The sequence below is a fragment of the Pyrus communis genome, chromosome 13 (genome assembly GCF_041283825.1).
Source record: "Pyrus communis isolate YQ-2024b chromosome 13, ASM4128382v1, whole genome shotgun sequence".
Lineage (NCBI taxonomy): Eukaryota > Viridiplantae > Streptophyta > Magnoliopsida > Rosales > Rosaceae > Pyrus > Pyrus communis.
Genome location: NC_142577.1, coordinates 1629555 through 1656584, shown reverse-complemented (window position 1 = coordinate 1656584; position 27030 = coordinate 1629555). Strand labels below are relative to the sequence as shown.

General features: G+C 36.9%; 2 protein-coding genes across 3 annotated transcripts; one reads left to right on the top strand and one right to left on the bottom strand.

Moving 5' to 3' along the window:
- Nucleotides 1-6148: 6148 nt before the first annotated feature.
- Nucleotides 6149-11552, top strand: LOC137735961 (uncharacterized). The gene is made up of 8 exons (XM_088683084.1): nt 6149-6694; nt 6794-6943; nt 7036-7185; nt 7276-7437; nt 7749-7832; nt 9244-9342; nt 9424-10040; nt 10640-11552. Exons 1-8 carry the CDS (start codon nt 6205-6207, stop codon nt 11249-11251), a joined length of 2364 nt encoding a protein of 787 aa, XP_088539210.1. The 5' UTR covers nt 6149-6204; the 3' UTR covers nt 11252-11552.
- Nucleotides 11553-12864: 1312 nt separating this feature from the next.
- BGAL9 (beta galactosidase 9) lies at nt 12865-26537 on the bottom strand. Of its 2 annotated transcripts, none has more exons than XM_068477683.2 (19): nt 26240-26537; nt 25671-25766; nt 25447-25559; nt 25246-25312; nt 24170-24262; nt 23479-23622; nt 23140-23228; nt 22417-22522; nt 21831-21918; nt 21483-21604; nt 20682-20885; nt 19449-19681; nt 18923-19038; nt 18045-18142; nt 17182-17292; nt 16313-16423; nt 14013-14221; nt 13442-13790; nt 12865-13316 (listed from the first exon to the last, which is right to left on the bottom strand). In XM_068477683.2, the coding sequence occupies exons 1-19, from the start codon at nt 26432-26434 to the stop codon at nt 13176-13178; spliced, it is 2685 nt and encodes an 894-aa protein (XP_068333784.2). In that variant the 5' UTR covers nt 26435-26537; the 3' UTR covers nt 12865-13175. The 2 variants fall into 2 exon arrangements, with proteins under 2 accessions (XP_068333784.2, XP_068333783.2); XM_068477682.2 differs by having other exon boundaries at nt 18045-18145; nt 26240-26522.
- Nucleotides 26538-27030: the final 493 nt, after the last annotated feature.

Sequence of the window (27030 nt, the reverse complement as noted above, 5' to 3'; positions counted from 1 at the left end):
GACAGAATATTCCGTCAAATCTGACGAAATATTCCTGACGCCGTTGACGGAAACCGTTATAGATAACGGAATATTCCTGACGGCGTCAGTTGATGCCGTTAGCGTGCCAGGTACGTGCCAGCGCGTGGCCGGCGCGTGGGGGCGCATGCGACAGTGAAAAATTATTTTAAAAATATGGGGATGTTCCTGAGGTTGAGTAGATCACATTGGTGTATTCATACACCCCATTTGAGCATTGTATGAGAAGTTATTTCTAAAGTTTGGTTATGTGCTTTAAAATTAACGTTTTTATAGTTGTTTCGCATATAGGTGAGACGTATCCCGAGGACGAGCGTGGTCACTCGAGGCAGGGGGGTTACGACCCTTCTACTTACCAGTGAGTGGGCTTTTGGTTTTCCGTATATACCTATATACTTATATTTTCCCAGAAAATGATTTGAAATGTTTATTCGTTAAATGCCATATATTATATTGCCGTTTGTTATGCATAGTTACTTGCACTTATATATGTGTGGGTATTGGTGTTGCGGACGCACAGGTAGTGCCAGGTGAGTTGTGATTTATGTTTACTTTCAGTGGTGATTTGTGATACATAGAGAGCTCATAACCTGCACCCCTGGTGTCAGTGCTCCCGCCCTGAGTTGGGCACAGTCCTTCACGTGTTGTTCACCTACCGCACCACACGCTTAGCTTGGATCCAAGTTAGGTGCACAGGCTTGTCGTACAGACCACTTTAGGTGGTTCCGACTCGTAGGTGACCCGCGATTATTCGCCCAATCTTCACGTGATCATAGTACTAGAGCGTACTTAGATTACACCCAGGCCTGTCGTACAGACCACCTTAGGTGGTTCCGACTCGTGTGCAGGTATAGATAGTGAGATTGAGATTTGAGCTCTAGATTCAGCCGTATAGGTCACGTTAGGTGACTCCGGCTGACAGATTAGATGATATTGATTCGATTTTACCTGAGCACTTGCATTTTACCTTGAGATTTCGGCATGGCGTATTCCTAAGGATTTCGAACTTATTTATTAAATGGTTTTCGAAAAGCTTTGTTTTTGCCCACTCACGCTTTTGTTTTGCGCCCCTCCAGGTTCTAGTTGGCTAGCACGTGTGGTGGTTTCCCTGAGGATTTCCCCGGCATATCTGACAGACGATCACCAGCGTAGGACCACCTTCGGGTGTACTTTTGTTGAGTCATTTTCTCCCGGACTGCTTTAGGCTTTATGCTCTGAAATAAGTGTCGCACTTACGCTTGCACTTGTTTTTATTACTTGGTGTAAAGCTAGTTTTTATTTATTCGTACTATTTTTATTACTATTTTATTAGCTTCCGCACTGTGCACATGGTTACGTCACCTTCGTGTGACGGCCAGCATGCCCTGATCTCGATCGGAGTGTGTCAATAAATTGGAATTAAGTATACTTTACAGTTGATAGAGATCGATATTGTTACATAGTTGCTACGTTTATTTTCTTTCATTGCCAGCTTCAATATAATGCTATCTTTGGTTAAAACCTCGAAGTTGATATATGACAGGTTGGGTGAAACACAGTTTTGTGGTCAGTAAATGTGGTACAAACAACATTATTGACTCTTTCCTTGGATATAAACAGTCTTGTCCCACTCTTGTGCACAACCGCGCTCTTTTGACGTCCAGTTTTTTGACCGCTCTTTGAATCAAGGTTGGCAAATCTTTAGGTATACAAAATTCGACTACTTACTTGTTGGACGGACAAAGAATAACTAATTTGGCACTTTTCCAATAGAAAACTAAATGAAATTTGCGACATCCAATGCCCAGTTACCTTTGATAACCTTTCTTTTTATTTTCTTAATGCAGTTTAAAGCCTGTATTAAATTATGATTAACAAAAGTAAGGGGAGGGTGGGTTGTTCGCAACTTACGAGGGTTGATCGAGAACAAAAGGATGACTTGAAGGAGAAGAAATTAGGTTAAATAGGACGGCGACGGAGCAGTAATCCGACAAACATTCAGTAAATAACAAGCTTTCTTGTTTTTCCTCGAGACTTACCTTTTACTTTTGCACACCGAAATTAAGAACACTTTGGTTAAAAAATGGCAAAGATTCAAAGACGAAACAAGTATCTTAATTCTTAAACATATTTTACTATATATGTTTTTTTTTACTCCTTTTTAAAACTATGAATATTAAAGTAATGACAGTAGTCTATGACATTAGTTGAACGTGATGGCATGATTAATTGGATAGTGTCATGTTTTATTTTGGTGTAATAAAGCACTTTACACTACAAATACAAATCCAAATCCCTCATTTTGGAATCAACACAGTCTAAAGAATCTTTTGTTGGCCTTGCATGTGAGAATCAAGCCAAGGAAGAAGGAGAACCTAAGCCACTTCTCTCAGTACAGTTATTCTGGCGAACTCCAACTGAAAACTCTTTGAGTTTAAGTCCGATTAGAACTAAGATTAATCCAAAAGGAACCCAGGTATCGTTCTCTTGCTCTGCATGTGAATTTTGAGCTGAAATACGAGGTTTCTAACCTCTGTGTATTATGTGGTCTTCATTTCCAGAATCCGGCAAATGGTCTCTGAGAAAAATTGCTAGAATGCAAGGTGGATTCGACACTCATTTCTCCTAAATCTACGATGAGTAAGTCCCTGAACCCTGCAGTGATGTTTTCTTTGAGTTTTGACTTGTAACTCATGAATTTTGGAATGAGATCACCCCCTGCAAACTCTCGGTGCAATTCTGCAGTTTTTTAGGAGACTCCAGCACCCGCGAGTCTAATCGGGTCGACCCGACCCGCAACCCAAACTGAGCCCAACCTATTATCTAGCCCAAATCTATTAACCCATTAGCCAGACCCAAACCCATTAACTCAACCCGGATCCAACCCAAGCCCAACCTAATAACCGATCCAATCCAACCACCCAAGCCTATATTCGACCTGACCTGAGTCTGAAGCCCATTTGCCACTGTCGGTGTGTGGAGCACATGCATCTCCACCTGAGGTACTGTGCTTCGTCGCCGTCCACGGCAGTGCTGACGACTTTTCCGGCCAATTTTCCGACGACCCATCTCAGCGCATAGTAACGTGTGAGGTGGTGAATGGCCTTCAGGGCCGCCACCCCGTGGCGGCGCGTGGGGGAACCTGAGGTCCCTCCTTAGGTTTTTCAACATACCAAATCCAAATCAGCTGTCCGTTTTCCCAAATTCTATCGTTCTAGTAGAGTTTTATTAATTTGTCTGTAATTGTTGTTAGATGCATTGGTGGGAAGTTACCCTGTCTTCCCTCATTCGAGCGGCAACTCAGTAGCATAATAACTGTGAGTGGACCCCTTCTCCAATTGAATATTTCATAACTATCAGTCTAGCATGCATTTCATATTTCAGGATTTGAACATGTTTTATATTATGCCTTATGGATTTCTATATTTATGGTTACGGAGATTTGGGGATTTATTTAAATTGCTTTTACAAAATATTTATGATCATTGAATTTACATTTTTCTAAAGGTTATGAATTATTGGTTTTATACGTATGAAATTCAGTGGATTTACGAATATGAATTAGCATGGATTTATTTGATGAGGTTTTGAGCTTTCGAGCTCTGATGTTTTGGCATGAGTTTTTGAGATATATTTTCAGTAAATATCTGGTGGATTATCATACAGCACATCCACACAACACGGGTATGTAGACGTTTATGGCCATGGGACACAGTTGAGGATACTTATGTTATACCCCCAGCTTCACTGGCGAAACCAATGTCGGACAGCTTCACTAGCCATGGCTAGTGTTGGTGTGTGATGTTATATGTATATGTGTCACCCAGAGTCGTACAACTTCACCTTCGGGTGACGACAACACCATTATTGAGCTTTGTTTTACGTGTACTTGTTTTACAAATGATTTCATGGCATGCTAGAGTTTTCAAAAAACTTATTATATGTAGTATTATATATGTTTTCAAAACAAGGGGTTAGTATGCTCAGAAGAAATCGGTTTTCGTATTATTAGTATTGATATAAACTATGGTCCACTCACCTTTTGGTTTTGCGCCCCCTCAGGAGTTGTAAGCGAGCCATTCGATCCCGGCGTCAGGGCATTTCCACATAGGTATCCTCGAGTCCTCTCAATGTAGGTCTCATTCCTTTGTTTCGGATCTTTGGTGTTTTTCTTGGTTGGTTGTATACTCTGAACACGATATGGCATTGGTGTTTTATATTCTATTGACATTTTTTTTATTCGTATGCATGTTTAAAATGGTTTTATCACCCTCAGGTGTCGGCCAGTACGTGTCTATCCTGATATTGGGGGATATCGGGGTTGGGGTGTGTCACAACCCATGAACACCAGAACCCCATCCTTAGTGTAAATTGACCAATCTGCCCCAAAATTCTATCCATTGGATCTTGATTAAAGCAGGCAAAAGGGTAATTTTGTTTACCAACTGGGCAACCCTAAACCCAAACCTATGGACACAATTACCCTTTTAACTTTTAATAATTACCCTCCAACCTAGACACAAATTTGGTGGCTGTGATGTAAATAAGGCAAAATCAAGGGTCAATCATTTGACTGTAGCTAAGCTACAGTTAAATGCCTCCTCAATTTTAGAATAGATAATTTCCCAAGCCTTTTGAGTTGTCCAAAGAGGTTGTAAATGGTTTATATAAATCATGTTTGTTAATCATTGTAATCATCTTTCAATCTCTCAATCAAGTAATCAAATATTATTTGGGATTTCCCTCAAAAACTAGTGGATTCCAGATTATCGTTTCTTGAAGAATATTGCGTCAGAAAGTTTGCAAAATTATTTTACAAAATTTGGTTACAAGGATAAGTCTGTTGCAATGAAACTTTTCACAAACTACTCAATTTGTTGTAGGATTTTCTTTAATGAGTATAAATTGGAATTAAGTATACTTTACAGTTGATAGAGACCAAGATTGTTCCATAGTTGCTACGTTTATTTTCTTTCATTGCCAGCTTCAATATAATGTTATCTTTGGTTAAAACCTCGAAGTTGACATATGACAGATTGGGAGAAACACAGTTTTGTGGTCGGTAAAAGTGGTACAAACCACATCATTAACTCTTTTCTTGGATATAAACAGTCTTGTCCCACTCTTGAGCGCAACCGCGCTCTTTTGACGTCCAGTTTTTGACCCCTCGTTGAATCAAGGTTGGCAAATCTTTAGGTATACAAAATTCGACTACTTACTTGTTGGACGGACAAAGAATAACTAATTTGGCACTTTTCCAATAGAAAACTAAATGATATTTGCGGCATCCAATGCCCAGTTACCTTTGATAACCTTTCTTTTTATTTTCTTAATCCAGTTTAAAGCCTGTATTAAATTATGATTAACAAAACTAAAGGGAGTGTGGGTTGTTCGCAACTTACGAGGGTTGATCGAGAACAAAAGGATGACTTGAAGGAGAAGAAATTAGGTTAAATAGGGCGACGGATTCAGTAAATATCAAGCTTTCTCGTTTTTCCTCGAGACTAATTACCTTTTACTTTTGCACACCGAAATTAAGAACACTTTGGTTAAAAAATGGCAAAGAATTAAAGACGAAACAAGTATCTTAATTCTTAAACATATTTTACTATATATGTTCTTTTTACTCCTTTTTAAAACTATGAATAGTAGAGTAATGACAATAATCACTGACATTAGTTGAACGTGATGGCATGATTAAATGGATAGTGTAATGTTTTATTTTGGTGTAATAAAAGCACTTTACACTACAAATACAAATCCAAACCCCTCATTTTTAAGCATATTCCATCTAGATGAAGTCTCCATATACTAACAAAACTATTTGCGCCACAGTTACTAATTATGCCGTGTGTGACATTCATATTCTTGTTAGTTAATATGGTTCAATTGGCAACACTTCAAACTATATATGATTGCTGTGTCACGGGATCTGCAAGTAAATATGGTTCGAACTGCTCAGCAAGTGTCCAGCATTAAGTCAAAACATGCACCGATATTGTCCCTAACTTAACCATTTACACCCCAATACAATAAGAAGTAAACCACCTACATTTGAACTTTATCATATTACTGTTGTACTTCTTTGATGTGCCACTCGCTTCAGATCCTTCTTGTATTACTTACACCAACAATGGTATCAGATATTGCATCTCATGGCAGTATAAATAAGCTGCAAAACTAGAGAAAAAAGCCATCAATTAAGCCATGGTCTTAGAGGAGGAAGTAGTAGATAGCTTGTTCGAAAGCGCCATGAAGGGGCAGTGGGGAAAGGTGGTGGAAGCCTACAGTAACGGTTCCATGGCTCAAGAGGCCAAGATAACCAAATCTAACGAGACTGCTCTCCACATTGCAATTGCAGATGGCCAAACAGAAATCGCAATCAAGTTGCTCAACATCATTTCCCGAGGAAATGCATCCAAAATATTCAACTTACGAAACGAGAAAGGCAACACAGCACTCCATCTGGCTGCCAGGCTTGGTTACGCGGAACTTTGCGAAATCATGGCTAAGACGGATCAAAACCTTGTCTCCGTTCGCAACCTGGACGGTGAGACCCCTCTCTTCTTGGCAGCTCATAATGGCAACATAGAGTCTTTCCGTTTCCTTCATTCTCACTGCCAAGAAAAGTTCCATTCCTTTAGAGACAACAATGGTGATACCATTCTCCATGCTGCTATCTCTGGTGAATACTTCTGTAAGTACACTCCCTTTTAGCCATCTGCGCTCCAGACTGACCGCAACTAACTATCCTAAAAATAAAAATGCCATTCATTCTGTACTTTTGTTTTGATAGGTTTGGCGTTGCAGATAATTCGATTGCACCCGGAACTTGCTAACTCTATGAATGAAAACGGTTTATCTCCGCTGCATATTCTTGCCGGAAAGCCTAATGCATTCAAAAGCAGTACTCGCCTTGGACTAGCTGATGAGATTATATACCGCTGTAAGAAATTCTAACAAAAGATGTAAATTATCTTTTTGTTCATCGTCGCATGATCTTAGATTTAAACCGAACTTTTCGATTCCATTTGTCAGGTTTGATCGTTGATGATCACAAAATTGAAGCATATAATCATGAAGCTTGTCTGCACAAGGCAGGAGATCAAAACAGTTCCAAGCATCCGGCAAACTACGAAACGTGCATGAACTTCTTCCGGCTTTTGAGAAGTCTGTTCAAAGTGTTAAGTGGGTGAATCTTGTCAAATATTTATGTTGCATTAATTCTCTTCACCGAACGTTTGCACTACAGGTCTAATTCAGTTTCTCAAATTGTAGCGAAATCACGGGGAAATAAGAATTGTACCCAAGCTTTGCGCTTATACTGGAATAAACTGCGCGGGTCACTCCCTCAAGCTAATGGAGGAAACAGAAACAGAAATGGTATCAATGCAGCTGAAGATGAAGAGAATCCTCGACCAGTGAGCAGCTCAGTAATAGGTAAGCATCCTACTTGAGGGCACGTTTTGGGATTGCTTATGCAGGAATTAACTTTTCATTTTTATTTTTGTTTTTTATTTTTTTTTGGAAAAACTTATGTAGGAATTACTTTTGCTCACTAGAAACACGTTCAAATTTTATTAAAGTGCTTTCTGAAGAAGCATCTGTCTTGAAACTACTTCTACGATCCAAAACACTTTTAACGTTTTCTGCCAAACACAATCCATCCTTGTGAATCTTCCGTCAGCGACTCTGCCAATATACAAATAAGCTAATTACTTTCATCTGATTAGTTATCCCAATAATTGCAGAGGCAAGTTCAGGAGCATCATCTTCTGAAATCAAGTCAGAATCCACAGAAAAATTGGATACAACGAGTTCAAGATCAACTGATGGTAAACTTCTTTACCTAGATGAGGTCTATATATTATATACAGTGTAAATTTGTTATGATAATTGTAAGTGCATAATATTGTCTAAGTAATATAATAATGAGTAGAGTGTTCTTCCCGCAAAAGTCTGACTAATTTAAATTTACTATCATGATAATTACAAATTAAAAATAAATAAGACAAAAATTATGATGACAAATTAGATATGAAAAGAAACTAAATACAAATAAAGATGAATGAAAATAAAGCATGGTATATAAATTATTAAGACGCCGACTTAACCTAATTAACCAATCCCACTCGAAATCTATTGCATATTAACTTAAACATGTTGACGGTTGATTTTTTCTAATTTCTTTGATAATACCTTTACAGGCTCCTCCAAAAGTATTCTTGACTAACAACCAATTCTTTTTCCAACCAACGAATATAGAAAGACCAAGAACCAATTAAGTACTATGGAAAATCCTCAAGAAAAACTGCATGAATTATGTTAGTCCATTCTTTGCACTCATTCAAGACAGGACATTCATTAAGAAGCTATATATTAGATATCTCATTCAGATCTCAACTTAATTCTTCTAATCAAACAATTATTGAATAATTAATTGCAAGCATTAAAAACAGTAACAAATACTGAACAAATAAGAAATTAATATAATTATAAACTTGGAGTATTCATGGCTAGGCTACATCTTAAGCCCTAGCAAACTGAATTTAATTAATTCATGAAAATTTAAATAAAAACATGATAGAATTTGAAAACAAAGAAAAAATACACCTAAATGTCAACTACGAACTCCAATTTATAGAATGAGTAATACTTTTCTGAGTTATTCAACTCCCCCAAAGAAGTAATCATTTCGTGTCTTTCATTAAAAAGATTATGGAAATAAGGTCTCCAGATGTCTTTAACCACATTCTCTGCAACTAAAACATTTTCATTCTCATCATTGATGCACCTTACCTAGTTCACGTCTCTTGTCTTCCTTTCCCTTGCTCTAGAAAGTTATAGACATCCAACTCGCCTTCTTCACTATTTTATACCTCTCATAGTTTCATTGGTTCTATCTTGTATAAGGCTTTACATTCCTACTTAGCCTTAACCTTTTCCTATACCTCCTCCCTTCGACCACCAAACTTTCTTTTGATGTGGGGCAAAACTCTTAAACTCTCCTAATATCCCTTTTGCAACTTTTCATTTACAATTAACCATAGAATCTCATATATGATTAGCATTCCGTCTGTATCCGACATTTACCACAAAAAGTTATTTAGAATGAAACAGAACAGTCATATATGCAAACATATATTTGTGTTTGAACTAATGTACCCTCAAATTTAGCTCTACTTTTGTAGAGAGTTTCATGAATTGTACAGCACTCCGGAGTTGATCATAACCTTTCTGTTGCAGATGCAAACGAGGGAGTGAAGGCATTTCCACCGAATTATGCCTCGTTTGTTTTGTTTTGGAAGCTTATGATGAATGCCTTGCTCATCATTCTGGGAATTGGTCAGTATCAAACTTACGCTTCCTTTAATTACATATTTGTTTCGTCGATCATAACGTTTGTTTCTTGAATGGAGGATCCAGGAATTTGGAAGATAAAGAAAATCCAAGAGAAGAAAGAGCGACATATATGGGCTAATCAGGTCATGAATGAACTCGTCCGGTGCACTTCTTCATACAAGTATCAAAATACCGGCCAAAATCCCAACGAAACTCACCCAAGCAAACATACAGAAGAGTATGAAGTTCCTAAGCAAACCCCCTCCTCGTCCTCATCACCCGATCATGTACATGATCACAAGCCTGAGCTCAACAACGATAATGATAGAAAGCACAAAAAGCTCTCGAGAGACAAGAAGAAAGTAACTCATGATGAAGCAGATAAAAAGCAGACACCTATATTAATTGCAGCAAAGATGGGAGTGACCGAAATAGTAGAAAAAATCCTCGACAAATTTCCAGTGGCTGTCCAGGACGTTGATTCCGATCAAAAGAATGTTGTGCTCTTAGCTGTTGAGAACAGGCAACCCCATGTTTACAATCTCCTGCAGAAGAGAAAGCTACTAAAAGAAAGCTTGTTGCGTCAGTCGGACAACCAAGGTAACAGCGCATTACATCTTGCCGCTACGTGTGGACACTACCGACCTTGGCTTATTCCAGGCGCCGCATTGCAAATGCAATGGGAAATCAAGTGGTACAAGGTGGGTTACTATTATTGATCTCCCGTATATACTACAGTATTTTACAACTCTTCACTTTGGTAGTATATATTGCAATATAGAAGTATATGTTGTCAAACTGTAAATGTAGACTGCACATTCAGGTGAGAATCATGTTAATCACTAGTCTGTTGAAAGAGTACGTGGAAACAGAACATTTTCGTTCAATTATATTATATAGTATTTCCCTACACACTTTGTGTGTATGAACACATTTTTTTTAGAAAATGAGAAGGAGAGAGGGAGAGAGAGAGAACGTGGGGGAGTGAGAGGTTTTTTTTTTTAGTTTTTTTTTATTTATTTTAAATATTAAAGAGATTTTAACATTACCTGTAGGTGAGGCTTCAATAAAAAAACAATAAAATTTGGACCTGTGAAATTACATTATTGCCCATTAATTTTTTTATGTGATAGAAGACTAAGTAATCTTTTCATCCTCTTTTGATGGACAAAAAGGGTTTCATTAATTAATAGAGATTACCAGCATTTGGTTAATCTTTTATGCTAAACTTCAAGCTCAAGGTTTTGAAGTATCTGAACTACATCTTCTAAGAGTACTGTTATGTTAACTGATTGCACAGTTTGTCAAAAGCTCAATGCCTCATCATTTCTTTGTTCGCTACAACAAAAAAGGCCAGACCCCAAAGGAGATCTTCATACATACACACCGAGATCTTATGAAAGAAGGCAGCCAATGGCTTATCAAAACCTCGGAGTCATGCTCTGTTGTCGCAGCGCTCATTGCAACGGTTGCCTTTGCAACATCGGCGACTGTACCAGGTGGACTTGATCAGACTACGGGCGAACCAATTCTTAAGGACAAGCCAGCCTTCGGTGCCTTCACCATCTCATCACTACTTGCTCTCTGCTTCTCAGTAACATCCCTGGTCTTCTTTCTTTCAATTCTCACTTCTAGATACGAAGAAAGTGATTTTTCAATGGACTTGCCTCGGAAACTTTTGATGGGTCTAACATCACTCTTCGCATCTATAGCTTCCATTATAGTCTCATTCTGCGCAGGGCATATCTTTGTCCTCAAACATCAACTGAAATTTGTGGCATATCCATTATATGCAGCAACTTGCTTGCCAGTCACCTTTTTCGCATTTGCACAGCTGCCCCTCTACTTTGATCTCATGAGGGCCATTATCAAGAAGGTACCACAGCGGAGCTACGAGGTCTTTACACACTAGGTCTTCATCAGTTACGGTACCAAGGTTGGTGTTATGTAGTGATGATCTTGAGTGCTTAAGTATGTTTGGTTTCAGGGTGTGGTAATTGGTTTCAGGGTGAGGTTTAATTATGTGGAATTATTACTTGTATGTGAACCATTCAAGGAGATTGTGTTCCAAATTTAGATTTGAAAGGTTCTTTCGTTTGGTTGTTGGGAGAGTGCAGTGCTATAATGGCGACTGGGTTTGGAGAAAGACTAATGCTCCACATTTTGTCAAGTTCGAGGACCAAATTTAATAGATTTTAATTCATGGATTAAAATCCGAATTCTAACTTTTCAACCGATCTTGGGTCCAGACGTGGCACTCCCCCCTCCTCTAAATTAATGTAACAACTTTGAATCCTTCTCCCTTCTAATAAAATAATAAATTAAAAAAATTAAAATTAAAAAAAAACTCAACGTGTGTGTGGTGAGTTTGGTTTATGTACAGAATTGTTTAACAAATTAGTTTGGGATTTAATATGGTACTTGTGGAATGTTCTTTGGATGTAAATATTAATATTTAGTGTCAATAGTGGCACCTTTATATAACACATGATATTATCTACAATGAGTTGAAGGAGTGGGTTAACTTCATAATGACACATTGCAATTCTTCAATGTATATAATAGTTGAGAAGATTTCCAAAAGAAAATGCATCCCATGTAACGTTATGCATCAGTCTCATTGATCTAACTATCTTAGATCATTTGTCTCTTAGGTTAATTACATTCATTGAATTCGATTATTGATTTTATACATAATACGTAAGAATAGTGGATGACAATAAACATTGTCCTTCCATTAAACATTGTCCTTCCATTAAACTAAATAAGAGTTTAACAACATAAGTATTTCTAAAGCTGTTAAATCAAATGAGTGTTTTGTTGCTGCCTTCACTAATACATCATTGATTCAATAACTTCATAATCACAACAAATTACAGCCTAATATTGTTGTCCCTCCTTCCTATCCAGCCGCTGCCGCAGCCACCACCTCCTCCTCTTCTCTCTCTCTCTCTCTCTCTCTCTCTCTCTCTCTAAAGGGCAAGATAAGAAACAAAATGACCAAAATAACCTTGCCATGTAACACCAGTTGAACAAGGCAACCTTGTTCCTAGGGCAAATGAATGAACCAGTTTGATTGAGGACTGACTCAGAATATTTCTCTCAACACTATTGCGTGCTACCTATAGAAGGCTAACAAACACAATCTGACTTCCAAATCTTGTGCAACTCTCTAAGGACTCGTTTGAAAGTACTTTTAAAATGATTAAGAGCGTTTTTTGTGAAAATATTTTTGAAACCAATCTTTAGTAAAAATCCAAGTGGATCCTTAAAAAACACTTTTAAGTGCTTCTTGCAAGTAGCACGTCTGGTGCTTCTTTCAAAAAACACTTTATAAGTTTTTCAAAACCCTCACCAAAAACGTTTTCAATCATTTTAAAAGAACTTCCAAACAAGCCTTAACTCTAATGCGCTTCAAATGACAGGCCCAATGGAAACAAATTCTGCCGTAATTACACACTTGATTTGTTCAATCTTGAAGCTCACAAGTGTCCGCAAGAATGAGGGTATCTAGAATTTCCCCACTATTTGAATGCCTTTGGGCAGCATTATTCATTAAAATTGCCTTCTAATATATACATACATAAGCACATGTCCAGCTGTAGTAGTATGCAGTTTAGAATGCCATAACAAAGTTATGGTCCATGGAGTATACTCAAACTTGTTTCTCTTATTTACAACCCATGCCATTATGCGGCGTCTATACAAGCATAATAACTGGCAAATTCAGCATGATAACAAGCACGCCGAACATGTGAATCACAATGCACGCGTTCTACCTCAGAAATACAAAGCTTGACCACTCCATTCTTCACCCCCAGCTTCTTGTTAATGGTTCAGAACTGAGACAAACCAACATCTGATGATGACCTGCATCTTGCCTCAACTGCCAACGTCTTAACAATGCCTCGGCATGGGTCAACTCCAAAACTGTTATTTGATATTTCGACTGAACAGCTATTCTTTCCCAGGCAACTCTGCAGAAGAGGGGAATATTATCAAAATAGGACTAGCAAACTCAAAAACAGGCATGAAACAACCACCGAAAAAAATCACATAATTTTCTAGCAGAATACTAGGAATTATCGAAAACCAAATTCACCTTGGAGACAATGGACGATGAATTGGTTGCATGGCAATTTCCCATAGAAAACTTCTGGCAGCTACCTTGAGGTGTTCCATAGCTGGCAAATTCTATGGATGATATCGTAAACCCATCTTGACATTGCAAGTGCATTTCTGGTGTCAGATCGTTTACTGTAATTTTTTCATCCACAGAGTCTGGATTGAACCACTTCTGGACAGGTGGGTAGTGAGACTCTGACACTTGAGCACAGAGGACTCCGGCTGATCGCAACTTGATTGAAATATCAAATGGATTCCCACCAGTTTCCTCCAAAATAACAAGTAAATTACTTGAAGACTGTAACCATGACCTCGGTACATGGTACCTGGAGAATAACCAATACTGGCTATATTAAACAACTAAACTCATTTCCTATTTAATTTCAAGTGTAAATTACAAAGATCACCAAAAGTATAAAAATACATCTGAATGCATGACTTGCAAGTTTGCAATCAGATTTTAAAAGGAATACTTTCTTTAGCCGGGAAAAACAACAGATGCAGCTAGTTCACTTCACTTATCTCATGATACTGGGATAGAAACTTACAAGGTTTGAGTAGGCTTCCCACAATTAAATGAGCACTTATCGGAGTTGTACGCCCCACGGTAATCACAGATTTCTGGACATCCATCTTTTGGAGCAACAAGTGTCCAATATCTTCCTATATGGTGGCCGTTGACCCAAGCCTGGCCCTTACCCATGCTTCCTAAATCAAGAGCAACTGGATCTGTGCCAGCAGGACTATCAAAGTATGTCTGCTCAATAGAAACGACAAATATCTGTAAATAAATTATACTTTAAGAAATAAAAGAGTGATATGTTATTCACTACTACCAATGTTTTAAAAGGTGAAGGCGTAGGTGAGGCATTTCATGGATAGCACTGCCTAGGTAAAAGCCTTGAGGTGATCTAAAATTTTTTAATAATATATTTTGTTAATATATATATGAATGTATTAAAAGTGTGAGGCGTGGGCGACGCGTCCTAGGGATAGCCCAGCCTAGGCGTGAGGCAAAGCCTCACGGGACCTAAATTTTTTAATATATACACTGAGCGTACACATATATTATATTAAAAAAAAAAATTATTAATCAGTAATCACCCTGAGCACACACATATATATACATATATTATATTATACATATAAATATATATACACACATACATATATTATAAATATATATACATATATATATGTATACACACACACACACATATATATACACACGTTTATATACATATATACATATATATATATATATATATATATATATATACACACATACTCATATATATACATATATATATATAATACATTGTAAAACAAATTAACCAACAATCAAACAAGCAATCAAATTACTAGTGACCAAATTAAAATTGGAATACTAAAAAACTTACTTGAATTTTGAAACAAATTGTGGTGAGGTATGAGATTGGGATAAAATTGAAATATGGGATTGGGGAGAATTTAGGGTTTGGGGAATTGGGAAATTGGGAAATTGGGAATTTGGGAATTGGGGATTAGGGATTGGGGATTGGGGATTGGGGATTGGGGATTGGCTGAATGTGAATGGGAGAATCGGGGGAGCTGCTGAGGTTTATAGAAAAACAAAAAAAATTAGACTTGGCCAAAACGACCTCGCTTTGGGCCAAGTCATTTAAAAAAAATTAAAAGAGTTGGCCAAAATGATGCCGTTTTGGGCCAAAGTCTTTAAAAAAAAACCCCTATATTTCTTATTCTTTGCAGTCGTCTTCTTTGTGAGCCAAGTCTTAGGGAAAAAAAAAAAAAAGCTCCTATATTTCTTCTTCTTCGCAGTCTTCTTCATGAAGATGCCGCCGCATCATACACAGACAGCCCAGTGTTCGACTTAGAGCGTTCGACTTCAAGCAAGGATTCGGAGCGATGAAGGGTCTTGGGAATGCCCAATCAGCTGCCTCAGGCATGCCTCAACCACCTAAGCGTGCCACAACCATGTCTAGGCGAGTTTAAGCCTTCTACCATTGGGCGGAGGCGTTTCCACCACTGCACCACGTCCAAAGCCACCTCGGGTTTTTTAAAACACTAACTACAACTTGAACCTTTTATTTCCACTCGAAAAGTAGCTACACCACTTGGTGCTCATGTGAAATAAAGCCATATGTTTTTCCTACCTTTCCTAGGGTCCGTTTGAACAAGGAATGGAAATTTACATTCCTATCTTTAAACCCAAGGAATTAAGTCCTCTACCTAAAATATGAAACTTGGTTTAGGTCAATAAATAATATTATATTTCGGCATAGGTCATTTCATTTTATAGCATAGGTCAACAAAAATAATTCTCCCCTTCAACTATGGTCAATAAACTTAATGCCACTTGATAAAATTTCCCTTTATTGACCCCTCCTGAAAAGCACAAAAAAGTTGATTTACCCCATCCTAATATAGATATTATTTCGTGACCTAGAACAAATTAACCCTATAGACTATAGAGATTGGGATTGGAAAATTCCATACCATCCAAATATTCCTCTTTCACCTCCTTAAGAGGTGGCAAGTCTGTAAATTCTTCATACATGCACTCATACGTTTTTCACATTACTCTAGTGAACCATATATTGATTGGTATCTACGAATGAGGTAGTAGAATTGTTATCATTTTCTTTAACAAGAATAAAAGGACTTCTTGTGACACATGAATACACATTGAGTTATACTATAGCCCAAATAAGATTATAAAATGGAGACTCATAGATACGACAAGATCGGTGGAAAGCATGGGTAATTTGCAATCGTTACATAAGCAATGAAAATTTACGGCAAAATAGATGGTAATATATGCCTCACACATGCGAATGAGATTATTTACCTTGTACCATATAAATGTGGATGGATCATCATCTGGCGATAACTCAGCCCAACTTGCCTTTTCATTTTCTTCTATGGTGTATATTTTAAAAAACTCGCCCTTAAGCCCAACCTATAATAAAAAAAAATCAACATCCACCTGATGACTTTAACACTTTTGATTGGCAACAGACTAGGAGAAAATTTATAATTTACAAATGGTGTTAGCCATGCTATTTTAAACAAGAGAAGATAAATGTGTATGCGAATAAGCATCAAACCGTTTCCAATTTTGTAAACAGACTTGTCTAGGGTACATGCATTTACTTGATACATTCACATTTGGTTCTCTTGCCCCTCTCAAAACCTTTTTTCCCAACCATTGGATGTATTTGGCGGTCAAGGGGGTGAATGTATTAAGTAAATGCGTGTACCGTAGCCAATCCCGAATTTCAAATAGCTATTTGACATTGAATTTATTCCATACAAATGTAATTGTTACCATTGCAATTACAAAACCAGAAGCTGAACTTTCCCTCAACTTTATTAAACTTAAGAACGCAACTTCAATATACTAATATATGAAGTATTGAAGGATTAGATCATGGACACTCTGTCCATTCAGATTCATATTCTGCCTGATAAATGTTTACAATACATTTAAAGAATTAAAAGGAAGTGCTGATACTGAAATGCCTGAATATATAGAAATTTGCTACCTACACAGGTATTTATATTTGGGCAAAAGCTTGGATAAATGTTATAATTTTGCAGCATACGAACAGTAGAAAATTAACCAAATACTTCAACATACAAGAATAACTTGGACAATGGATTTACTATTATGCTCAAAATGGAGAGGGTGGAAGCTTCAAAATTATAAACGTATACCTGGTAAGTCCATAGCAACTTTGACAAGTCAATATCACCATTTTTAAAGCCAGTAAGTTTAATCTGTCCTCTAAATCCTGCCCCATCTTTCTCCAGGAAAGCACCATAGTTCTGTATAATATTTTCAAATCACAGAACATTGAATGGAATCAGTAACACCATCCCCCTAGGAGTATATAAGCCTGATGGTAGAAAGTGTGATCAAAATTGTCTGAATGGAAGGCACCGCTATCAACGATAAGCAAGCAAAAATATTTAAGATAAAACTTGCAGAGTTTTATACACTACTTCTACACCCAAAAAACAAAAACAAAGAAAACAGAACAATACACTTCAATGGAATGTGTTACCAAAATAAAGAATTCAGAAGGAAACAAATGCAGTAACAAAACCATAAAAAAATGAAGCCTAAACCAAGGCCTAGAATATGGGCTTATCCATCTAACAACTCTCTTCCCCAGCTTTTTTCTCAAAAACTAAGCTATTTTTACCGTCCAAACAGCCTAAAAAGTTGCTGACTTACTGCACCTCTGCAAAACATTTTTCTTCCCTTACAGAGTGGCAAGAAGAACCCAACTCAATATAGTTAAATGAAAAAAATTATACCACATTGTCAAACTACAGGACAATAAAGAAGAGATATGAAAGCCCTCTGAAGCCCCTTTATACAGAGTGCACGAATGAAGAAATACACAATAAAAAAAAGGCCACCTCCATCGAATGACCTGAGAGGGGGAAAAGATCGACTACAAAAACAGAGAGAAAAAAAAGGAGGGGAGAGGGGAAATGTAAGAACTGTTTTGAAATCAATGCAAAGCCCGCATGCAGAGAAAGGGCTTTGGACGTAAAGCTTAATATTTTACCTGCAAGCCCACTGTCTGAGTTAACAACACCAAATCATTGTATCCCTTCAGAAACTTAACAGGCTGCTCCACCTTGACCCAGTGACCGATGACACTGCCTTCTATAAAAAATGGGGGCAATAACACGTAGATTAGAGAACACAAAAGAATATGTTATAGAGAATATGAAGGAAAAGTATGCACTGGTTGTATATTGAAATCAATCATTACAACCCCTCTGGCTCTAAAACATTGAAGAAGAAATATCTGCAGTAGTTTGGAAGCATGAAACTCCAAGCAGAAAGTAGATTAATGTGGGTCAACTACATCTTCGTGGTGCCAAGAAAACAACCTCAACAAACAAACAACTCCAACTACCTATTATTCGGTATAACTTTAACTAGTATATTGTTATGACAGAAGTTCTCGCTCACCGCATAAACGCAAATACCCCAAAAAGATTAGTCACTAATAGGTCTACCCATGACCGCTCAAATAACCCCGATCAACTCAGCATAGAAAGTAGGACTTCACAACGCCAACGTAGTTCATACTCAACAGAAATGAAGTGGTACTTATATTCCCTTTTTTTGAGAAAGATAACAAATATTGCGCATACATTCCCCTTGTTTCATAATTCTATTGCTTTACATTGTCTGCTAATATCCTCTTTCCTGGATGTTCATAAAAATGGTGCTGAAGTCATGATGAGAAATAAGCATCACCAGAAAAGCCCTTAAAAATGATTCCACAAAGCTATGGACTTTTCAGTAATTATATTACATATCTTTCATAGTTCATTCCATCCATTCCATAAAGAACATATTTATCTCGCTCACCAATAGATATACCTATATTTATATGGGATGCATAATAGTCAAATTATTAACTTCCATAACCTGTAAGCTGGCCATTAACAAATACGCGCAACACATCGCGCATGCTATCAATTGAGACTGCTGCGCTAATATTGTTTTTCTCCCAAAAAGATATGTCATCCTCTGAAACAAAAATCCTATATTCCAAAAAGGGATCAAATAGGTATTGAATGATATCAAATATAGTTTTAAAAATTGACATGCATTGATTTAAAACAGTAAGTACATTAAACCCTAATAGTCGTCCCATCAGAGACATGAAATTCAACATAATGATTGTTTGTTATGCCACATACAACTCCGGATTAAAAAACTGAACTTTTCAAAGATAGTAATAAAAACCAATGAGAGGTCTTTTTTTTATTAATCTTTTTTTCCAAAGTCTCATTTTTTGTATATCAAAAGGACCTCTACTAAGTAAAAAATTGAACTATTTGAAGATAATAGTCAACTGACTAGAAATACGACAGTTATGTTGTGCGGCAAATATAACTCTTATCAAAACAATCTCATCCAGCAGTAGCTCTATTCAATAAAATAAATATACCTGGTTATATGCCATAAGTAATCAGACTGGTCTTTTGTCACATTCAAATGCTCCAATATTCCTTGGACCGTAAAATTGTTTTCACTCCAAACACCAACTGGCTCTTTTACAGTCATCCATGATTTGGTGATAAACAAATCATCATTCTTGGTAATGAATTGTTGCTGTGAAGAAATACCTGAATAAAGGGGCAAATCAAACTCTACTGTTTTGATGGAAGTTTGTGCACCAACCTGCCCAAGCATTGGAAAACAGTAGACTCAGACAAAACACTTCAGATTGGAAAATTGTTTCACATTTTCACAAGTTCAGATTCCGACGAAGAACCACGTAAAAGCTCATTTGAGTTTGAGATGAGGACAACTGTGATAACATCCTCACTTAGAGATATGCAGAATTATTTAGAGATACACAGAATTAAACTTCATTGAAGTATCTGACTGATAAAAGGAGACATGAAACTGACCACTACCTGTATAATTGTATGTTATCATATTTCCAGTACAGATCTGGAACCATTAGGCTAAAGTTGTTTATGGTTTCGCTTCAGCTCGTCATGACTGCCTGGCTGTTGAGCTCAATTTCAAGCATCAACAAAATTATTATCTCTCTCATTAATAATTAGTTTCAGGAATTTGTGGAGGGAACAATACATTTTCCTAAGAATTCTATTGTTATTTACGTTCACCATCAATTATGGCAGCTCCGGTAAGATTTCAGAGTGGCAATGGTTATGTAGAGTATTCAGTTACAATATAGATAGCACAAGATATAATTTACAAAATAATTTTTGGGTATGATTTATATAAGAAAGAAGTAAAAACCCCAGAGAGTTAAAATTTATAATTCAAGTCTTTGGTACGAACCACAGAGAGCTAAACCTATAATTTAAGCATTTGGTGTGAGTGTTTCTATGTAAGAACCACAGAGAGTTACAATGCAAAATGTAAGATTTTGGTTCAAGTGTTTATATGTAAAAACCAAAGAGAATAACCTTAAAATAAAGATTATTTAAGATTGGTCATAAACTACCAGCTAACAAGTAAAGAGTAAGCTTACCGAGTCTGAAAAATAATATACAAATTAAATTTGGCTTTCACATATGCGAACAGAATGATAGCAAGTTGAGACATATACACAATTGATCCAGCTCATATTCTGTGATATATGTTGCCAGAAAGTTCTTAATGTTGCAGTCATCAACATGTGCAATGTCAAATGATTCAACCATACCTTGGCAGTGTTGTACACCACGTTCTGGCAGTCTGGCAAAATACTGACTGACCATGGTGGTAGATTATACTTTTGCCCAAGGAATGTTACAGAAGCTGCTTTATGTTCATCAATGTTTGCAAGGAATGCGGAGCAACTGATTTGACTTCCATACGAAGTAATGTTCAGGCCTTCGGTGTGAGAATTCACGCGGTACACGTGTGCCTGAATACATAACAGAAATTAGTTTGCAGGTAGAACTAATAAACTCCAAAAAGAGCAATAGAAAAATGATTCCAATATGCATAATTGTTTCTAACACTAGTCACATGGAAGAGATATTCAACTGGGGATGGAATAGTAAATTATTTGGTAACTTCTATAGGGACTTGTGGACTTATGTCACTCTAGATGGGCAATTGTCCAAAAGGGATAAAACATTAAAGAGTAAAGGACAGTTTTAACAGACAATATAATCTCCAATTACTTATTTCATTTCAAATAGGATTCAGGAACACAAGTGCTCGAAGAAGATCCAACCTATGAAAGACACAATAAACTGAGACTACAATGAAAACGTAAACTATTAAAATCATAGACATAAAGGACTAGTTGAATTGTTATTCTTTTGCTTGCAAATGCATGCAAGTTTTGGGACACTATTGCAAATACAAGCGGTTAAGAGCTGGATCATTATATTAATAGTTATTCCCAAATGAAGAAAAAACATTTATCACATAATATTATCAAGACCAGAAAATCCTGTTGGTGAGAACACATATTAAAAGTGTGAACAAACATAACTCAAGGTTTGGCTCAAACCTCTTGTTTTGGTCCCAACTTTATATAATTCGGAGAATCAGCAGCAACAAGAGCAGGTTCGCAGAGCTTTATAGCAGCATGTAGATCCTTCAAATGTCCCCATTTTGGCTCACTCAGCAGACCTAGTTAACAAATCAGTACATTTATTGATTGGATTCAGTAATGTGACACTCATGCTAACTTTTCCATAGAAGATATCCATACGAAACTCATTAACTCATTACAACTCGATCACAGGGACTTGGACACCAAAAGCAAGAAAATGAACCAGCCATATAATAAAGTTATCTCCGACAAAAAATAAAAAGATAAATATAACAAAGTTATCATTTAGACCCATTAACCTACCATATTCATCAATTGGAGCATCATAATCATAACTAGTAATATAAAACGGGCCCCCAGAAGTCCGCCCAAAGTTTGTTCCACCAAAATACTGCACACAAGCAGCAAGCTTGTTAAGATTTATAAGGGACATAAATAAGACATAACACATTGGCATGTTTTCTGACATTGAACAAATCAGTGAAATGAGTAATATTTTATCTTTACATATTACCTACATTTCCAAAAATATAATAAACTGTCAAATGGAACTTTTGGCTGTTGTCCCATGGTGATACTAGTTGTTCCACATTTATCAAGCTATAGAAACCGAAACTTTGAATTTCTCTTGCCAAAATCAAAAGCACTGAAGAGAATTATGGAAACAAATTTGGCCCAAAACGAAACAGAACAATGTAGTCACATTAAAGAAATTTGTTTTTTAAAAGAAACAGCAAAGAAATGAAAATTAAAGTTTTAGCACATAACGACACCACTGAAGACATGTCAAACCAATCTATGTATGATTTTTTTTTATTTGGTGTACACCACGCAATACCATACTATTTATGAACTAAATCAGCAGTGCACATATGGGTTGTCTTTGTACCATATAATAATTCTGAAAGCTCCCTCCACGTTGGTAAAAGCGTGCGACTGCAAATGCAAGATCTTCAACAGGCCTGTGAGGCAATCTTCCACCCCATGATGCATACCTCAGAAAGACATGTAAAAGATTAGACTACCATTTCAAGCAGCAAAATTTGCAAAACCACAAGTAAATCTGCAATTATCTCCCTTTAAATAAAATAAAATCTAAAATCCTAAAGCCACAAAATTTGACATAAGATTCTTTCACACTTTACTGGTTTTCTTAACTACTTATTCTTTCTTCAACCCTTAGAACATCAAAACTAGCTCAAACAATTAGGGTGGAAGAGGCTTTCAAAATTCTTGAACCCCAGAATGTCTGTTTTGGAAATTATTAAAGGATTGGACGGTTGGAAATGGGCTTACTTGTGCATGGGCGGAAGGTGATAAACTGGTAATTCATGAGGACTGGAAGGTGGTAAACTGGAAATTCATAAGCTTTCTCTTGTTTAGCCTTGGCTGTTTCACAAGTTTACTTGGGTTAATACTGACAATTGTATGACTCTAGTAGTAGATGGATGGTTGGTTTTCGAATACAGCTTCTCCACTATGTTTGTAGTACCTTTAGAGTTTAGTTATAGCATACTAATAGAATTTTTTTTCTCTCTCCAGTAAAAAATGTTAATAGGATACATAGATGTGCAGAGAGTAAGGCTGACAAATTCAAAGGGATTCAGCATACCATCCATCCCAATCTTCTGTCCACAGTGTTGGTTTGTTATAGGAATTTGGCTTGTAACCATCACAATAGTAGCCATTGCATGCATCTATCTGTAAGAAAACAAAAGCTATTTATATATACATGACCGCAATGAAATGATATGGTGAAATGTTTAAACGTTAGGACCTTCCCATGAAATGAACTGCATTTAATATGTTGTCCTAGCCATTGCATCCTGTTGACTTTTACTACTTGCCATTTTGCATTTTCCCGTGCAATATAATATTCATAAGAACTGGTTCAGAAACTTAGATATGCATGCATGACAAACGGAGGCATAAGACAAGCTAAGGGCCTTACAATACTTCCTGGAGCATCAACTTGCTTGCACATGACCCATGGAACCCCAGCACCGAGACCTAAAGCCATCTCAGCAGCCCACTTAATATATTCTTTCCCTTTCTGACCAAATTGCCCTTCAATATTTCCATATTCATTTTCAATCTGATAAAAATTTCTTAGCAGCATCAGTATACATGGCTAAGAGCACATATATCAGGGAAAATACAGCCTGTTAAAAGAACATACTAGTAAAGACACAGAAATGGTAAGAAAATAAACACATTAAAAGGCTGAATGTCTGATCACCGATGAGCTAACTTAAACAAATACTCAATCTGCAGTCATGCTGCGCAACCAGAAATCGAGAAATGACATAATTAAACAACTGAAATGGTAATGGAAGCGTGTACGCAGTGTGCAAAAGTGGGAAATATTGCCTGAATTTTTTTAAAGGTACATGCATATAAGTCATGCTTATAGAATGGCCTTCAGACCAGACATATGCATGACCCCAGGTCCCCAACTGAGAATAATGCATGATATACAGAATACAATACCCACAAATTATAACAATTCTATAATTTCTATGATGCATCTTTTCACTTTCAATTCTCATGATCCAAACAGGGCCCTAAGATCTCATCTAGAAACAAGCTCAAATGGCCAATCTATGTAATATTCCGAATCAACTAAAAAATTTGCTTACAACCTGCATCATGATAATTGGACCACCTTGCCAAGATAATAGTTCTTCCTCTTGCATCAGATCCACCATCTTTTTAACAAACCGCTGCATCTCCTCCTGTAGAAAATCAAAGCAACATAAAGATGTCAAAGCCACCACTTTAAACTGCAGTTTACAGACTGGCTAACTCAATTTGAAAATTTAACTGGTCAAGAAAGGCCAGTTGTAATGCTACATTTATATAAACCCCTACAACACTAGAGAAACTCAAAGAAACTTCAGCTGTAGAAAACCCAAATCTAAGAGACTAAAATTAAACAGAACACAAAAAAGATACTGAAGAGAAAATTACACGCCAAAATCGCTATAGAAATGCGACTTCAAAAGTTATCATGGAACATTTTTGCTTTGTATAAAGGTAAAAAAGAAGGTAAAAAAAAAAAAAAAAAAAAAAGACCTGATGGGAAATTCAAAGCACTATGTTATCAGCTTCAAGAATATGATACCTTCCTCAAGAAGAAAAAAGTTTAGTGAGTTTACAAAAATTGTTTGCTTCACTGAAAGAGAAACTTTTAAGTGCTAAGGGTTTAGTATCCCTTAAAGGGGTAGGCAGCAGCTAGTATGGTGTTACAGAAGTAAACTTATCACTGTCATTGTCACCCATGTTATCGTAAGTATGGGAAATGTACTACAAAAAGAGCAATAGGACTGCATATGAGAAAGCGGAAGGATTGCTTTTACCTCTAAGAGATTCAATGGGAAAATTCATAATTCTAAAAAACATTACATACAACTGCCCACATCAAAAAATTGGTTATCTGCTGCAACCAAATCTGTGTTACAGTATTACTCAGGAGTATGCTGTGGTTTAGAATTTATATGGATGCACCTGTATATGTACAAATGATTTAACAATTAGGGGATGGAAAAAGAAATCTAGACATTTAATTCCTTGTTGCATAACGTCGCTGGATAGAGTTTTGGATACACAGGGCAGTTTGAAATATTTAAATAACATGATTACAACAGAAAAAAAAAAAACCTGCAAAATTTCAAAATTTAAATATATGTGCAATTGTAGAAGCTTAGGGGCATTGAACCTTAAAAAGCGCATTGTTTGTTCGAAACTCTATTCCAGGGATGTCACGCAACCACACGGGGAAGCCACTGCAATGTAACCAGTAGAATAATAACTATTGTATGATATGCAATGCATAAATAGAGACAGAAAAACAAAGCACCATGTTAAAAGTAGGGGAACTTGTAAAAACAGAAGAAAAGAATGGTTGAGACAATGAGACCCGAAGTTCCACTCAGCGCAGACATATGGCCCTATGCGTAGATGGAGATAGAGTCCACTGGCTCCCACTAAATTTGCAAACTTGACAATATCATATCTCCCTTCAAAGTTGTACTAAGCAATTTATCCAGAACACATATTAGTTTTCAGCAAAAAATAAATGATCTTATTTAAGCCAACCAGAAGCCAATCACCCCAAACTAGCTGTAGAAAACGTTATGGCACCTGTCCTCTCACTGGCTCATGGCCGCTCCAAAATGCATAAGTTTGGATCACATCCACCCCGCCTTCCTTGCTTTTTGCGATCAGATCAGGCCACATCTGCCATCAAATCCCAAAGGCTTAAAATTTGTTCAAAACAAATAATTACACAGCACTATAGTTTGGCTCTACAGAAGCGTATTAGTATTTCCGCTCGCCAGATGCCACATTTTACAAAATTCCCATATGGTTATGCGAATGATGCAATAAACCAATAAGAAAATTTTTGTTGATTTCGTCTTTCTGTCACTTCAAAGTGACCCAAGAGCAATTAATTACTCTTAGTCAGGAAAATTCTGGAAGTTTACTTAAGGTTGTTGAATGCAGTAAGTCGCCGATCATTAGTTTTCTGTTCCAATTAATTAGTAACTAATCACAGATTAGTGAAATTATCATTACTAATTTCATCCAAAAAAATGAAATATCTTTAATTTAGAACCCTACTTCCTCACAATCATTGAAATTGTCAGTGGTGTTAAACCATTAGCATGCAGAAGCAGAGAAGCTATGGCGGAATCGAGAGAGCGTAGTACCTCAGGAGTGGCGCGGGGATAGTGGATTCCGGCGGAGACGAGCATGCGGCGCTTGCCGTCGATGATTAGAGCTCGGTGGTCGTAGCTGACGTTGAATGGCTTGAAGTACTCGGCGGCCGCCTCCAGAGCAAATTGAACTGCCAGGCAGAGGAAGAGACATCGGAGCCCCCATGGGCTGCCTCTTTGGGCAACCATTTGCTACTCACTGCCTCCTCTGTGCTTTCTCTCTGTGCGCGGAAAAGAGATGGAGGAGAGAGAGTTGGGTAAGAAGACTGACTGTATTATCGGAGGAAGCAAAGAAGTAGCTGTACCATATTTGTCGCCTACCAAATATGTTGACACGTGTCAGCTCCAACGAAGGGGAAACAGAAAATTTCGAACCAAGTCGCCAAAATATTGGGCAAACAAGGAATTGTAATGTATTTTTTATGAGAAATTTTATTTGAACACATATGATTTATTTTTACATTTAACTTACTCTCTACATCTATATTAATTTTAATTAAATCATTAATATCTCACTAAACTCAAATTTACCATCTAAACTATCCTCACAAACTCAGTTCAAGATTTAAGTTTATCTTTGCATCCATTGATAAAATATATCTTACATATTTGTCTCATGTTTAATCATTCTTTTGTTGCATATTTCGCATTGCTCGTTTTCTTCACCTAACCAACCCAAGTCTTGAGGTATTCAAAATACTTTTTAGTTTGCAGAAATTTAACATTTTCCAATCGTACAAAGTGTGATGATTTATCGTGTGAGTTTCTTTCACACCTGATGCTCT